The sequence below is a fragment of the Ruditapes philippinarum genome, unplaced genomic scaffold, assembly GCF_026571515.1.
Source record: "Ruditapes philippinarum isolate M1 unplaced genomic scaffold, ASM2657151v2 ctg18_1_1_1_1, whole genome shotgun sequence".
NCBI lineage: Eukaryota > Metazoa > Mollusca > Bivalvia > Venerida > Veneridae > Ruditapes > Ruditapes philippinarum.
This window is the reverse complement of record NW_026861115.1, coordinates 71,893-86,551: the sequence shown is the minus strand read 5'-3', so window position 1 is coordinate 86,551 and position 14,659 is coordinate 71,893. Positions and strand designations below refer to the sequence as shown.

Sequence of the window (14,659 nt, the reverse complement as noted above, 5' to 3'; positions counted from 1 at the left end):
TTTTAGAGTAAAAATTGTTGATTCAGTTTAAATTTTACCTATATTTTGTCTTGAATATGTTAATTCATGGAACTATCGGTTTTCTATTTGTAAAAGTAGTACTTCTAAAATGTTCTCAAATCATTTAAATAGGTCTAGGATTTGAATAAGTTTATACATTTAAAGACTTAAACACATAGCTTCAAGTGTTGCCCTGCTGGTGACCTTACAGTCCGGCCCGACTGTGCTGATGAAATATTTCAAATGGTTGGTAACCGAAGGTAACATACATGGACCACGACTTTAACTGCAAACATTTCGTGTTAAGATTTAAATAAACACTTCATACAAATAGACTTAAATAACATTAAAAAACACGTTTAAACAGTATGGAAAAGATGTCAGCTGTCAATGGCCCTTAAATTTGAATAGTTTTTTAAAACCATTTTCTTCAAATATAAATCAAACCCCATTGACTGTGCATTTTTTCAATAGTATTATACATATATTGTCCTTTAACTGCACCTAAACATCACTGCGAGATTTCCATGCAATTATATGACTTCTTTTAGCGGGTTGATGTCAGATATTAATTACGGAACAGAATGGTGGGCAAAAGCAAACCTCAATCTTACAGTATTCTTCTTTTCTAAGGATTCTAATCGTTTTACATTACTCAACAAATAGGATGAAGGGATAGGTCAGGAATTATCGAATTATTCTTGGAAAAATGAAATTCGTGTCACCAAGATTTAGTTGTAGATCTTCTTTCTTTGAATATACAGCGGACATCATGGCAATGAATTGGAACAAAGCTTTTACTGGCATAATGGTTTAAAAAACAACAAACAAAAAAACTGCACTGACAGATATAAACAAATTTCGAGAATTATCCATTATAAACTAGTGTTTCGAAGTAAAAAGACCCTGTATAAACAAATAATTTCAACATGGTTGTATTAATCACTTTCAAAACCGCTTCCGGGAACTTACCAGAATACTGATGTCATCTGAGGATATATGGTCGTATGGTCGTGACCATGCAGAGTACGGCTCGAACTCATACCCCTGGGTTGAGCAGCAGACAGAGCCAGCAGATTTTCGCAAATCGCTCACACTTATGTCTATCAGACCCCTCAATAAATATATAAGACCGAGCTACGCCCTTGACATAGATTTTTAAAAAGTTAAATTAACATGCCACATCGGTTAACCACAAGAGTGGCAAGTATGCTGCAAAGGTGCGTTCTTTTATATTTTCTCATAATTAAGTCAATTTATATATAGTTTTGTGGTAAAAGCTGCTCATAATTGCAATAAGAGTTTTTCCTTATTACATTGTGCTCACACATCTTGAACGAATTTAAAGATTTTGACATCACGGAGCGATATCTTGTCTGCAGAAAAAAGAAGAGAAGTGTTTATGTTAAGTAGTTTGATTGTTTCTTTATTATCCATTGGCCCTGTCAAAAACATGCGAATTGAATGAAATATTGCTGATTGCATCCTGTTTGATTTTTTTTTCAGAAATAAAGTAGAAAAAAAATAAAGTAGAATAAAAATAATCGCATATCTCAATTAAATGTCAAATTTCACAACAACTTCATCTAGCAAAGGATCAAATATATAAAGTATTGGCGGGAACGTCTGCTGCAATGTTGTATTCACGCTCCCTTCAGTCACTATTGCAACAGCCAGGAATCATGTAAAATGCGTGGTTCAATCGTGGTTCAGCTATAATGTCAATATATAGGACGGTAGGTCCGCCTTCTGTATTGAGGCCTGTCAGGGGGCATAGCTTCCTTTACCCACGATCGCGACCTAAACTCTTTCCTAAGAAGGTATAAAGATATTAAGGCATCCTTGTCTACCAATACCCTTAATATTTTTATTTGCACTAATTATACGATAAAAAGGACCTCTAACAATCCAAAATAAAAAAGTAAAAGCTTTTAGAGAGACATACAATGTATATAACCAAACTTGGCATAAGGATTAAAAAACGCAAACTTGGTTTGAGAATTTGAAGCTGCACGCCTCCAGATGAGCCACAATATTCAAGAAAATCAATATTGAGAAAAGTGTACTAAAATTTTAAGAAAGGTAAAAACATTCAAGATCCAAGTGATATTTTACATATTATAATTATGCTTGTCAAGACTATATTTCTACTGCGTTACTAACGCAGTAAGGACTGTTTTTGCATATGTTGGCCACTTTTTTGGTAATTTTCTTGGATTGTATGTGCCGATTGCAATATGTAAATTGCTTAATTTGTTCATCTCACAATATTTTACTTTAAATACATTTCCAAAATTTTCATGAGAATTAACATGGCTCCAGATTCATGCTAATTTTCATGATTTTTTTTTAATGTATTAAAAAGTAAAGTATTGTTTACTGAAAACAAAGAACGTAATTTTCACACTGCAAACAAAACTTACAACCCATGTAATTTACTCAAAAGAGGTCAAAATATGCAAAAATAGCCCTAGCTGTGTTAGTAACGCGGTAGAAATATGGTGAATTATCATCAATTAACTCAGATTGGCCTATCTTTTTTTTTAGAATAATATAGCTAGCGAATTATCGCGCTTATAATTGCGTAGATCTACATAAACTGATTAATAAACTGTTCACAAGTGAAACTTTGATTATATATGTTAGATACAAAAGTAATTTCACAAGTTTAATTTAGTAAATTACTAGTCCGTTTTGGTAAATACCTTAAAAGGGCCCTGGCAACAGCCAACTAAAAATGATGATGCAATTATTGCACCTGCCACGTGATTTTGTTATGGTTTTATTGGCGACCAATCAAAAAGCACTAACACTAATCCGTCATTGGTTTTGTTGACATAACTAGCGAACAAAACCGAAGTGCTCGAATAGTATTTTACTATATCGTAAACATGGCGCGTAATCAAAACATCGCGTGTGTTGTATTTATTTGTATTTTCAATGCAAATTCTATATCAGGGAAAGTATTTAGCCGATCTTTAAGTGAATATAGAAATTTTCAACAACCTCATATATTTTCGAAATACGACAACTTAAATTTAAGGATAAGAAGGAGTAATTCAATAGAAAATTCCAGTTCTGCTGACCATGTGGATACCTTTCATTCATCTAATTTGTCAACAACCTCTTTCGCATTGCACGGGGAAAGTGACAACGAGGCATTTGTGCACTGGACTGGTAAAAATAATGATGTAAGTGTTAATTGTCAAGTTTTCTTAATTTTACTTTATTTCAATTTTAACTAGAAAAATTTTCCATACTATACAACTGTTTCTATTCAATTTGTGACGTCACACACATCGTCTATCAAAATTGATTAAGGATTAGCCAAATCGGATAAGGATAGGTTTTGCATAACTTAACTAATGGAAAAGTTCGTTTCGTGACATCACAGCCGTAAGAATGAAGGCTGCTAATTAATTATTTTATTTTATAATTATTTTTTGTGCATATTTACACAAGATTATAATAACTTTATTTTGTGTATGTAGAACACCATTGTACTGGAGGTGAGATTCCTCAATTCAAACCTGTGCCAGCTGTCATCTGGCATAGCTTAATTTTAGTGTTTAATATATTTAGATCCCTATTATCCAATAAGGTATTTGACATTATAGTAAAAACAACATAACAATTTCTCGTATAAAGTTTAATTATATACAAGGGTATTTAATGATAATTAATCATGATGCTATACGTACAGTATAGTTAAAAAAAATTCTGTCTTGATATTACGTTGTTGATTGATATTAATTTTTTCTTGTTGAAGTATGTGTCCATTTATTAATAAGACAGTAAGTCATGTCAAACTTTAAAGTTAGAAAACAGAGAGCCTGGCCAGACAGCTACTGTTGGCAAATGCTTATTATTCTCTGTCATTATGTTAAAAAATAAATACTGGCATTAATTAAGTATACTTGGCCACTTTAATATTAAACTTTTTTATCCCATCTGAATCAAAAGAAAAAACAAAAAGGAGTTTCCCTTATATTTTTATGTGCTTTGACACACCCTTCTTTCACACCTTTTTTTAGAAATCTCTTTGATGGCTTTTTATTTTCTTAGTATGATAAAATTATATAGAATAAATTCTAAGACGTTACATCAAAAGATTTAAAGTAGACATAATAATTCATCCTTTGCTTTAAAACAATTTAATTCATATATAAACATAAAAAGTATAATATTAAAAAGAAGTTTTAACAGCTAAGAAGTGGAAAATTTTCTGAATATTTTGTAAACAAAAATACATGTAATTTATCTAACTGGCAAAAAATAAAAATGATATTAAAAATTTGTTTAACAATTGTAAAAGAAATCTCCTTTTAAAAGCTGCATGCAAATCTCAATGTTTTTCTCCAATTTTTTACCATATTGTCTGACATAACAAATATCATTTCAAACTAACACAAGTTTACTAAAACATTTCAAGTCTGCTAAATTATATTTTATATTTGCTGAATAATAAAATGTTCCTTATTGAACCAATGTGACCGCTTTACCTGCTCAATTTGCAAAATGAATTTGTCCTGCTTTGCAGCTTTGAAATTATCATGCAAAATACAAAACTTGAGCAACCAACAAATCCACATAGAGCCAAATAGGTCAGATTATCCATGGCTCTGTACTGAATCAACTGTAAAAAATACTTACATTTACTTTATTTCTTATTTTATAAAAAAAAATTTAATGTTATAATATTATTACAATCTTTGACAAATAAAACATCTAAGAAATAAACATCCATTTGAATAATACATGTACATGTATGTCGGGAAACATATGTAATATATTTCAGAAAAAGTAATTAAACTATTGTATAGGTGACAGTAATTAGAGGCTTAGTGTAAAATTGACATTTTCATTTGTTAAGCACATTTGTTTTGTCTTCTCCCTTTATATTTTGTATATCATTAGCATATCATTTGCATAATTACTTAATAAATAGACTTCAGACATACATTATTTTAGAACACCCAAGTTAATATTGTATTTTATCAGTAAATTTTAAGGTGACTATGCAAGGAACATAATGCTTATACATTAGTTAGCTAGAACATGTCAAAATACAGTGATATTTTTCAGAACATAAGGATTGTTAATAAATACAGTTATAAATATATGCGTGCTTGGTTCTTTATTATAAATAAAATGATAAATTTGTGTCACTGTGTATGTGATTTGACAAAAAACAACAACAAAACTTGCTCTTCAGTAAAGGAACAAAACTTGCTCTTCAGTAAAGGAACAAAACTTGCTCTTTAGATAGAAAAAATATGAAATAAACAACATCATTTTGTTCCAGAAATATCAATATTTGCAGAAAGTTTTAATTTTTGGAAAATAATGATTTGGAATTGAATAAGACAGTTTTGGCAAGCAAAGACTGAGGTTTAGTCTGATTCCTGAGCAGGTTATGGGTTAAAACCCATATAACTTTTCTGACCAGATTCATACTGCATAAAAAATATTGTATATTACAACACCAGTGATTTATTTTTTATTATTTTGATAAAACATAGGATAGATGTACTTTTTTGTAGATGTTTTCCATATATCATGAAGATGATTTAACACCTATTCCCTGTTTCCTCCATTTGAAATGTAAGGTATTTCTATATTATGCTAGCACCACTATAGAGCCTTCACTGATCAGGTCCTTTATTTTTGTTGTATTGTTTTTTTGTATCCCTTAATTTTCAAAATGGACTGTTGCATATTCTAAACTGGGCAAATCCATTACATAAATTATAATCATTCATGTATAGAGTTAAAACAGAGGGGATCAATGGATTGCTGGTAAATGCCTCACACCCAAAACACCTCCCATAGATGTTTGCATGAATTATTTCAATTATTTAGTTTTATTAATGACTTAAAATATCATTAATCCAATATCAGATTAAACATTTTTTGCAATGAACATTATTTTCAAGTCAGGTAAACAAAGTGTTGTGAATAGATCGCAATTAAAGACACGGTGTCACACAAAAACTTAATGCTCTTTAAAATGTACAGCTATACCGTGTTTGTTGATATGTTTTGTTTATTATAATTGCATAACTATTTCAACTTGTAAACTTATTTATTAACATTTTTCATAAGCATAAATCTCCATGCCAAGATTTTTAACCTTCAGTAACAACAATGCAAGACAACTTTGTTTATCTTTTAAGATTATAATTATCTAATCTCTTTATTTTCTTGGTTTTAAAGGCCCAGCATGCTTATCATTTTTAGAAGATGATGTCTAGATAAAGAAGATGCATTGTAAGCTTCATGTATATATACATGTTGTACCATAGTCAATAGTATTTTAAATGTATACCATTTAAAGAGATATATACATAACCTTGAAGAAATTCAAGAATTTTAATTGTGAGTGAAAGTTAGTAAAAAAAATTTAAGTGAGATGTAAATGATATGAATTTTGATCTTTCACATTTCAATCATAAGAAAATAAGGTGTTTGTGAACCCTATCACAGCTGTGGGACTGAATTTCAGCAGGGAATTTAGATTAAAGCTGTCATGAGCCAGCGCACAGTATATTGATGATTCTTCTTTAAGGTTCTCCAGTCATGTGCCTGAAATAATACAAAGAGTGGCACTGGTTCCTGCACCATTAAAGCCAGAAAGTCAAAATACAAAATAGACAGTGGCAGGATGAGACTTAAATAACAACCCTGAACTAAAAATAAATTGAAAGCTGTTTGAGTATGACAGTTAAAACAAACCATACTATTATCATTATATGCCTTTAAAGATTTTGCTTATCTGATATCAGCATCTGTTTAAAACTTGATATATTAGCTTAAGACATGATTGTCTCAGTGTCTGGTGTTTTAAACATGCCAGTTATGCATCATTGAAATAAGATAACTTGTGGTTAATATCTTTCTAGCACTTACTTTCTTACCTCATTGTGAAATTTTAGACATTCGAGTATAAATCCTTATAATGACCTTCACCAGCAGGAAAACCTTGCATTATTTCACAAATGAGCGGCTGAGTAGAACCCATGATTTTCCGTAAACTAGTTTAATATCTTCCCAACATGAAAGAGTCTAAAGTCTATAGGACTGGAACCTACATCAGATTCTGTAAGGGGAAAATGATTTCTTAAAGTCAGCAATCTTATTGTATTAAGATTGAAAAGTTAAAGAAACAAAAGTATTGTTTTTCATTATTCTACAGAAATCTTTGAGGCAGCATGCACACCTCGAGATTCATGTTAATTTTCATGAAAATTTTTGAAATATATTTTTAAATAAAATATTGTGTAAAATATTGTGAGGTGAACAAATAAATTAATTTACATATTGCAATGAGCACTTACAATCCACGAAAATTACCAAAAAGTGGTCAACTGATGCAAAAACAGCCATACTGTGTTAGTTACGCTGTAGAAATATGGTGATAAAATACTGCAAAATCAGTATTAAATCGTACATAACATGTAAAACTTGAATGTTTTTACCTTTCTTAAAAGTTTAGTGCATTTTCTAAATATTGATTTTGGCTCATCTGGAGGTGTGCAGCTTTAAAGGAAGACGTTATTTATTGAATTTGTAAGTTTGATAAATGATATCAAAACATTGGTAAAACATAAAAAGGTACATTGTATTTAGAAAACCTGCCTTTACCTTAAATCTTTCTCCTTCACTTAGAAATTATCTGCCTCAAATATATTGTGGGTGTGTATGATGAAAATTTTTGTAATTTTATTTTTTGTATTATGCATTTAATTGGCCATTATTATCAGCTGATTTTTGCAATTAAACATTAAGTGCACTTTACAGTATAATGGTAATTAAATGAAGCATTTTAGAATTACGCCCAATCTCTGTTGATGGTTTATGTGATATTGTCATTTTACAGAAACTGTTTTTACTGAGAAGAAAATAACAATGCAAATTTACCTATAAAATTTATATAATTAAATAAGAAGACCTTAATGATAATATTTACTATGCAACACTGGTGGAATTGGGAAAATTGGTAATGGAAAGGGATATCATAATCCTTCCAAACTCTCTGATTAATATTACAGTTTATGGGTTTTATTTGTGAAGAAAATAAATAACTGCAAAAAATCAATTTGTCAGTCTGTTGTATTTCCTGTGTGAAAGTTGGCCACTATTGTATTAATTAAGTTTTGAAGTTGTAGAATATGACTGCTTCAGTCTTCTATTATTTATGTGAAAATGGAACAAATTAAAATAATAATAAATAATTTTGAAATTCAAGCACAAAGCTCTGTTTAAATTGTTATGATATTTCTTGGTTGTTGTGCTTCATGATACTTAATTATAAATATTATTTTAGTTTATTGGGGTTTTTTTCCCATTCACAAATTTTAGACAACAGATTTAGAAGAAACACAGCAAAAATAACACATTGTGAAATATGTATAGAAAACAAATTACATAACATCATAATATGTTTTTGCTATCATAATCTATCTGTTCCATTATAGACCATTAATCAAGTTAAAATTAATGATTAAGCTCCATGACACTGCAATTGGAACCAGTATCAAATTTTATAACAATTGTAAATAAAGATGCAAACTTGATATTTACATCATATCCTAAGAGATTTTTAGTTAAAGAAAAGCCATTAGGGAAAACAAGGAGAGTTCAAAATAACATCAGTTTTCTGTGTTCAAAGCTGTCCCTATCTTCATACATGTTTATAGCATAGGAGATTTCTGTTATAGGGGATGTTAAACCTTAAATAAGGAAAGTAAATATTGTACCTCACACTAATTTACCTTGACATTTATATGCTTTTTACATTTTACTTTATAATAAATGTTTTTACTAGATTTTTGGTACAATAATTCACTTTCCGACTACTTTTTTGCAAGTTTTTCCCAAAACTACTCTATCTGCATATTATTTAAAATGAAGTTACAAAGTTTCTGCACCAGGCCAATGCTGTACATCTTATGGCATATATATATTTTGTAAGAATGTCTGTCCATTACATGTTTGTCCTGAGAATATTAACTGTCTAAGAATCTTATGGTATATTTATTAAAATAATAACATGTTGTTGCACTAAGATAACTTGATTTGCTTTCATTTTATTTTAAATATGATATTAAGCTTGCACATGTGATAAACTTTGCGTGCAACCCTTGTATAAATCTAAATACTCCAGATAATTTCATTTTTTTAAGATATTTAGTTATCTTAAATACAACAAAGATTTCCATCTCAACATGATACTGATAATAAATAATCCTGATTTTTTATAATGATCCCTAGAATTTACACCAAGTTAAAGGCTTGAATGAATTTCTACATTGATTTATATTGTTTGGTGGAAAAGAAGAAATATACAAATTTAAAAGATGTATTGACAAAACATTATCATTTCTGATCTACCATGTGTCACATAAAATTATCGTCATAAACATGATAAATTTATGCATAGTCAACATACAGTTATTCACCAGTGATGATGATGCTGCAGATGATGATGGTGACGATGATAGTGGATTATAATGGTGATGTGATGATGATGATTGTAAAGATGATATTCATTTATGATGATAATAATGATGATAATAGTGGTGGTGGTGGTGGTGGTGATGATAATAGTGATGACGAGGATTTTGTGATGATGATGATGAAAATGATGATGAGGCTGGTACTGATGAGTAAGGATTATGCTTTTGTTATGTTATGTTGTTTTATTTTCAGACTGTTTTTGTTCTGACAAGAAGTCACAGGCATGGTGCCATTCAGTCCAGTACATTATGGAGGTAGGGTAAATATACTCCAGGGATTATTTTCTTTATTTTTGTTTCTTTAACGTCACGTCTGATCAATTTACACTACTGAAGCAATGGGTACAAAGTACAAACATTTCCTTTACTCTGTAGATTATGTAACATTCACTGAAAACATCGCTTGATCTTGCTACCGGTATATGTAAAAAAAATTTGAAATAGATTGAGATGAAAAAATTGAGTGTTATTTGTGTAAAACGAATCATAACATTTGAAATCCAATAAATTTTAACCCAAAATAACAGCCTTCAAAGTAATTATACGCAGTTGAGATGTTGCCATAAAGATAACATGATAAAACATGTTAAATGTGGTTAATCTTAGTAAGACACAGACAGCAATGATACTGCGTACATATATCATGTGAATATAGATGGAACTATTTTTTTCTGCGTGATGATGTAACATTTCATCATTCTGGCTTATTCAGTTTATACATGATATAATTATTTTGAGTGAAGATTAACAGATGAAGTTAGATTACTGATTACTGAAGAAAAAAGACACCAAAACAGCAGTTTTTTCTTTTAGAATTTTTCTTTATTCAATTTTGTTCATTTCATAAAATTATTTTAAAAATGTATTTAATATGAATCTATAAAAAAAAAGATATATAATATTTAATAATTAAGTATAACATTTTTCTATTTAGGAAGGTCTTATTTATTCTCAATCACCAAAACAAGCATTTTTTTGTCTGCCAGTTGCTGCAAACTTTTTGATTTTTCGCCAAAAAAAGACTTACTGCATTTTATAATTTATTAAGATATTGGAATTAAAGTAAATAATGCCGTAGTTAGATATTGCATCATATTAAGGCACAGCGATTTATATCTTATGTAAAATTTGGTGATTAAACTTTTGACAGTAAGCAGGGATGGTGCCAACAATTTATACAATTTCATTATTTAAGGCACTTAAATTGATAGGTTTTAAAGTTCTTTTAATTACAGCTCAATCTGACCTGTTACTGTAGGTCTAATGTAAGGTTTTATATCAGATTGTCTGGACATAAAAACAATCTACAAATGACTATAATACACAATACACTAAATATTTGGGTTGACTCGTTAAAGATTTACAGATTATAAAAGATTATTATTATTTTGTATACTGTAAGATTGTAAAATCAACTCCAGTTATTCAGTGTTTTATGGCTACCTGTTTTAATGTTATAATCAACTGTTCATGTAAAGTTAAAACTCTAAAAAGCCTGTTATCATTAAGGACAATGAGCCCCTATTCACCAGTACTCAGACATTTTTGTCTAAATTGTTAATTTGAAGTATAAGTTAAAGTTTGTTAGTACGTATTTACAAAATTAAATTGCGCTGCGCCTGACCAATTTAATTTTGTAAATATTTACTAATAAATTTTAACCAGCTTAGTGTTTTAAATTATTTTTATAAACAGTTGATTTACTAGACTGATTAATAAATAGTGTGCCGATTTACCAAAGTAAATGTGTTACAATTCAGTTGAAATACTGCAATCCTATTGGGCAAAAAATAATTTCAAACACTAATGAGAGCCAAAACGTCAGTTATCCTGTGTTGATTGTTTGTTCCACTTTTATTAATTTTCTTAATACAATACAATTATTTCATCAATATACAAACTTGAGTAATTGAGTCTGATAAAGTTAAAGATAAAAAAAATCAAAACAGTTAATTTAAACAAAACATATTATAATTATATATAAGGAAATGATCAGCATAGTTAAGTGCGAAGATTTGTGTGAGAAAAATGTTATAAAACAGAAAAAAAGTTGAATTTAATGCTCTAATATTGTATGGGAAGACTGTAGCTGCCGTGCTGTCAAATATATTCAAACATTCTTTTATTTACAGACATCTGTATGAATCTTATCAATGTGACCATAATATAAATAAACAATAATTTTATGTAATTTTTTTTTTATCCTTCGTCATAACTACATAAAGTAACAGATGGCATGAATGCGTACACATTGTATATGTAGGAAATAAAAGTGAGCAGGTGCAAATTTATATATTGTAAATGCCTTTCAATCTTTGTTGTGCAAATACAACTGTGACATTCAAGTCCTGCGCATTTTCACCTTAATGAAATAGTTCAGGATATGTTCTGTAATAACAAAAAGAAGTACAAAATGACACAAGTATCTGATGTCATTAAGTTCAAGCAGCATTTCAATAAATGTAAAGTTTCATCATAACTTTGTAATTCATGAACAGATATAATTGTCAGATTTAGGATCGAAAGGGGGGGGGTAGGAAAGGGGGATGAGTGTAAGCAGACGAGGGGGTAGGGAAATAAAGATGCTCATTTTTGTTTTACAAACGCATCATGTTTAATAGATAATGTAGGAAAAAGAGTGAGTCAGAATAAAATATCCATCTAAAAAACATAAGAAATATTTGGCATTTTATGTTCTTGCAGACAACTACTGTGTGCTTTTTATATGTTTAATGGCAGTTACAATGTGGGTGGATCTATTTAGAGAAGATTGATTTCTAAGATGTGAAATTAATGTGCTGTTGATGTTATGGGTTAATGCTGATTGAATTAACAAAGCATTATCTGCGTAATGATTTGCTAGGCTGACTTTTTATGCAAGTGACGTATTATTATTCGTATTAGAAAACCTAACGAAATAGGTATAAAAACTTAGCTCCAGGTTGTTTTTTAATGAATTTAAATAACTAAAAATATGTAAACTTTAATGAAAAATGGTAAAAAAAATTTATGTTATATCACCGTCCATTTTTTTTTTTTACTCTTTAATACAAGATGAAAGTCAAGGTCACATTACATATTACAATTCTTTGCTTATTTTTTTTTTGTCCAATATATGTAGATTACAAAGGACTGAGTTACTTCTTAATCTTTATAATATTATCATCTGAAACAAGTATATACAGAAATTATAAATTTACACTTATACATGAACATACTTATAAAGTTTCAGTTATATTGTGCTACTCTAAAAATCACCTTATTGAATATTAAATTAAAATGTTGTTTCAGGAGTAAGAATGAAAATTTTTAGATAAATCATGCCTCATACTGCCTTACATGATATATGAAGTCATCAAAGTGAAATAAATAGTGCATGGACCTAATGATTTATATTATGTTTATTAGTTATTTTCTGCTCATTTTTCTCTATATATTTATTATTTGTCTATTTTAGGTCTGTAGATTATGGGGAATCATACAACAAAATAGATTTACCTGAACTGTTTTCAGTAACCTATATGTACTCATCAGCAGCCGACAAATCAAAGGTAAAAACAAACATAAATATTTATGATTTCAAACCAATAAATCAGAGATATCTGAACACTAAAAAACTTTTTTTGTGGTTTATAATGATTTTAGGTTTGAAAAATATGCTGCAATATTCACCACAAATGCTCAAGGCAAAATAGTTTCAGAGAGAAGATCAAATCAGCTTTATTTTTTTTTCCATTTTGAGAAACCGTCTACTATACAATGAATTTATAGGATGCTTTGTTTCAAGTACATCATACTGTCATAATTTATAACAAAAATGATTTTTTTAACAATATTATTTTGTTGTGAGCTTTAATTTTGCTATATCATTCAGAATTTCTTATTTCAATAAACATGACATAATGTTGATGAGTCAACTTAATAATCTTCTGATATAATCATATCTGAATAGATAAGTGCAGATGCACTTATGTGTACTGCATTTTTTTTTTTTTTGGTTGTTTGGTAGCACCAACACAGTATAGGTATATGGTGTCTTTACAGCTTTATTGATAAGGAAGACCTTAGGTGCCCCTCTGTGCATCATTTCAGGCACAAACGGGCACCTGACTAGAACCACCGATGTTCCTTAAGCTAGCTGGATAGCTTCCTAGCATGAAAGAACCCAAAGTCCCTGTCACAACTCGGCTGTAAGGATTCGAACCCACAGCAGTGAGGGGCATGTGGTTTGAAATCAGTGACCTTAGGGATTCAGTCTCGGAAATAACTAAAATAATTTTGTATTTTTAATAATAGTAATTTCATATTTCTTTCTGAATTTTGATATCAGGTTTGAATGTTAAGAAAAAATCTGTTATGTAAGAAAGAAACAAAAATTAAGTATTTTTTTTATAAAAAAGGATACATTTTTAATGAGCATATCTCAAACAACTGTTAAACATGCCTATATTCAGTGCAACATATACTTTTTCCTGTACTAAACTTGAAACCTTCCCTTCCATCTTTTATGATGTTTTATATAAATACCACATTTAATAGCTCTTATATCTCTTTGAAGAACAAAAAAGAAATAAAGAACTATCAAATATATATTGCTTCCAGCCATGGAAAATTTCCTGAAAGATATTACCGGTATATTTTGGAAGTACTGAGGCAGAGTGTGTAGATTTGGAAATACTGAGTGTGGAGGTTATAATTAGCAACCCAGCACTTATTAATGACCATTTAGTGTTAACAAACAAGAGATCTTGAGCTTTTGCATTAATATTAAACAAACATTTGAATGATTTCAGTCTGTTTCTCCTCCTTCATATGCAGGAAAATTCTATTTTTCCAAAAATAATGTCAGTAATAATTTAAAATAATAAAATTTGGATGTTGTTGTGACTCATTTTTTCCCAAATTTACCAATTTTCATTTGAATAACATTTAAAAACCAGGGCCCGTACGCTCACGAAGCGAACTTTCTACCTCTACGCTATTGTGCTTTAATGTATTGAGTGGGTATAAATGAGTAACATTGCTGACCGTAACAATAAATAGTATGTTTTTATATAAGAATTATCAACACCCCTATTTGTTAATATTGATGTAATCAGATAATGAAAGGAATAGTGAATTTGAGCTGTACATTGTATGAT

The 14,659-nt window shown here is 29.5% G+C and overlaps 1 protein-coding gene across 3 annotated transcripts in view; it reads left to right on the top strand.

The window, feature by feature from the left end:
• Nucleotides 1–2,867: 2,867 nt before the first annotated feature.
• The window catches only part of LOC132714563 (VPS10 domain-containing receptor SorCS1-like), a 33,082-nt gene continuing 21,290 nt past the window's right edge, over nucleotides 2,868–14,659 (top strand). For 2 of the 3 annotated variants that reach the window (XR_009623576.1, XM_060697452.1), the window contains exons 1-3: nucleotides 2,868–3,191; nucleotides 9,712–9,773; nucleotides 12,976–13,069. Coding sequence is in view for 1 of the 3 variants with exons in the window: in XM_060697452.1 (XP_060553435.1) it covers nucleotides 2,892–3,191; nucleotides 9,712–9,773; nucleotides 12,976–13,069 (456 nt within the window). In the remaining 2 variants the exon portion in view is untranslated. Of the gene's footprint in view, nucleotides 3,192–9,711; nucleotides 9,779–12,975; nucleotides 13,070–14,659 lie in introns of all 3 variants that reach the window. The other variant, XR_009623577.1, reaches the window with a different exon arrangement.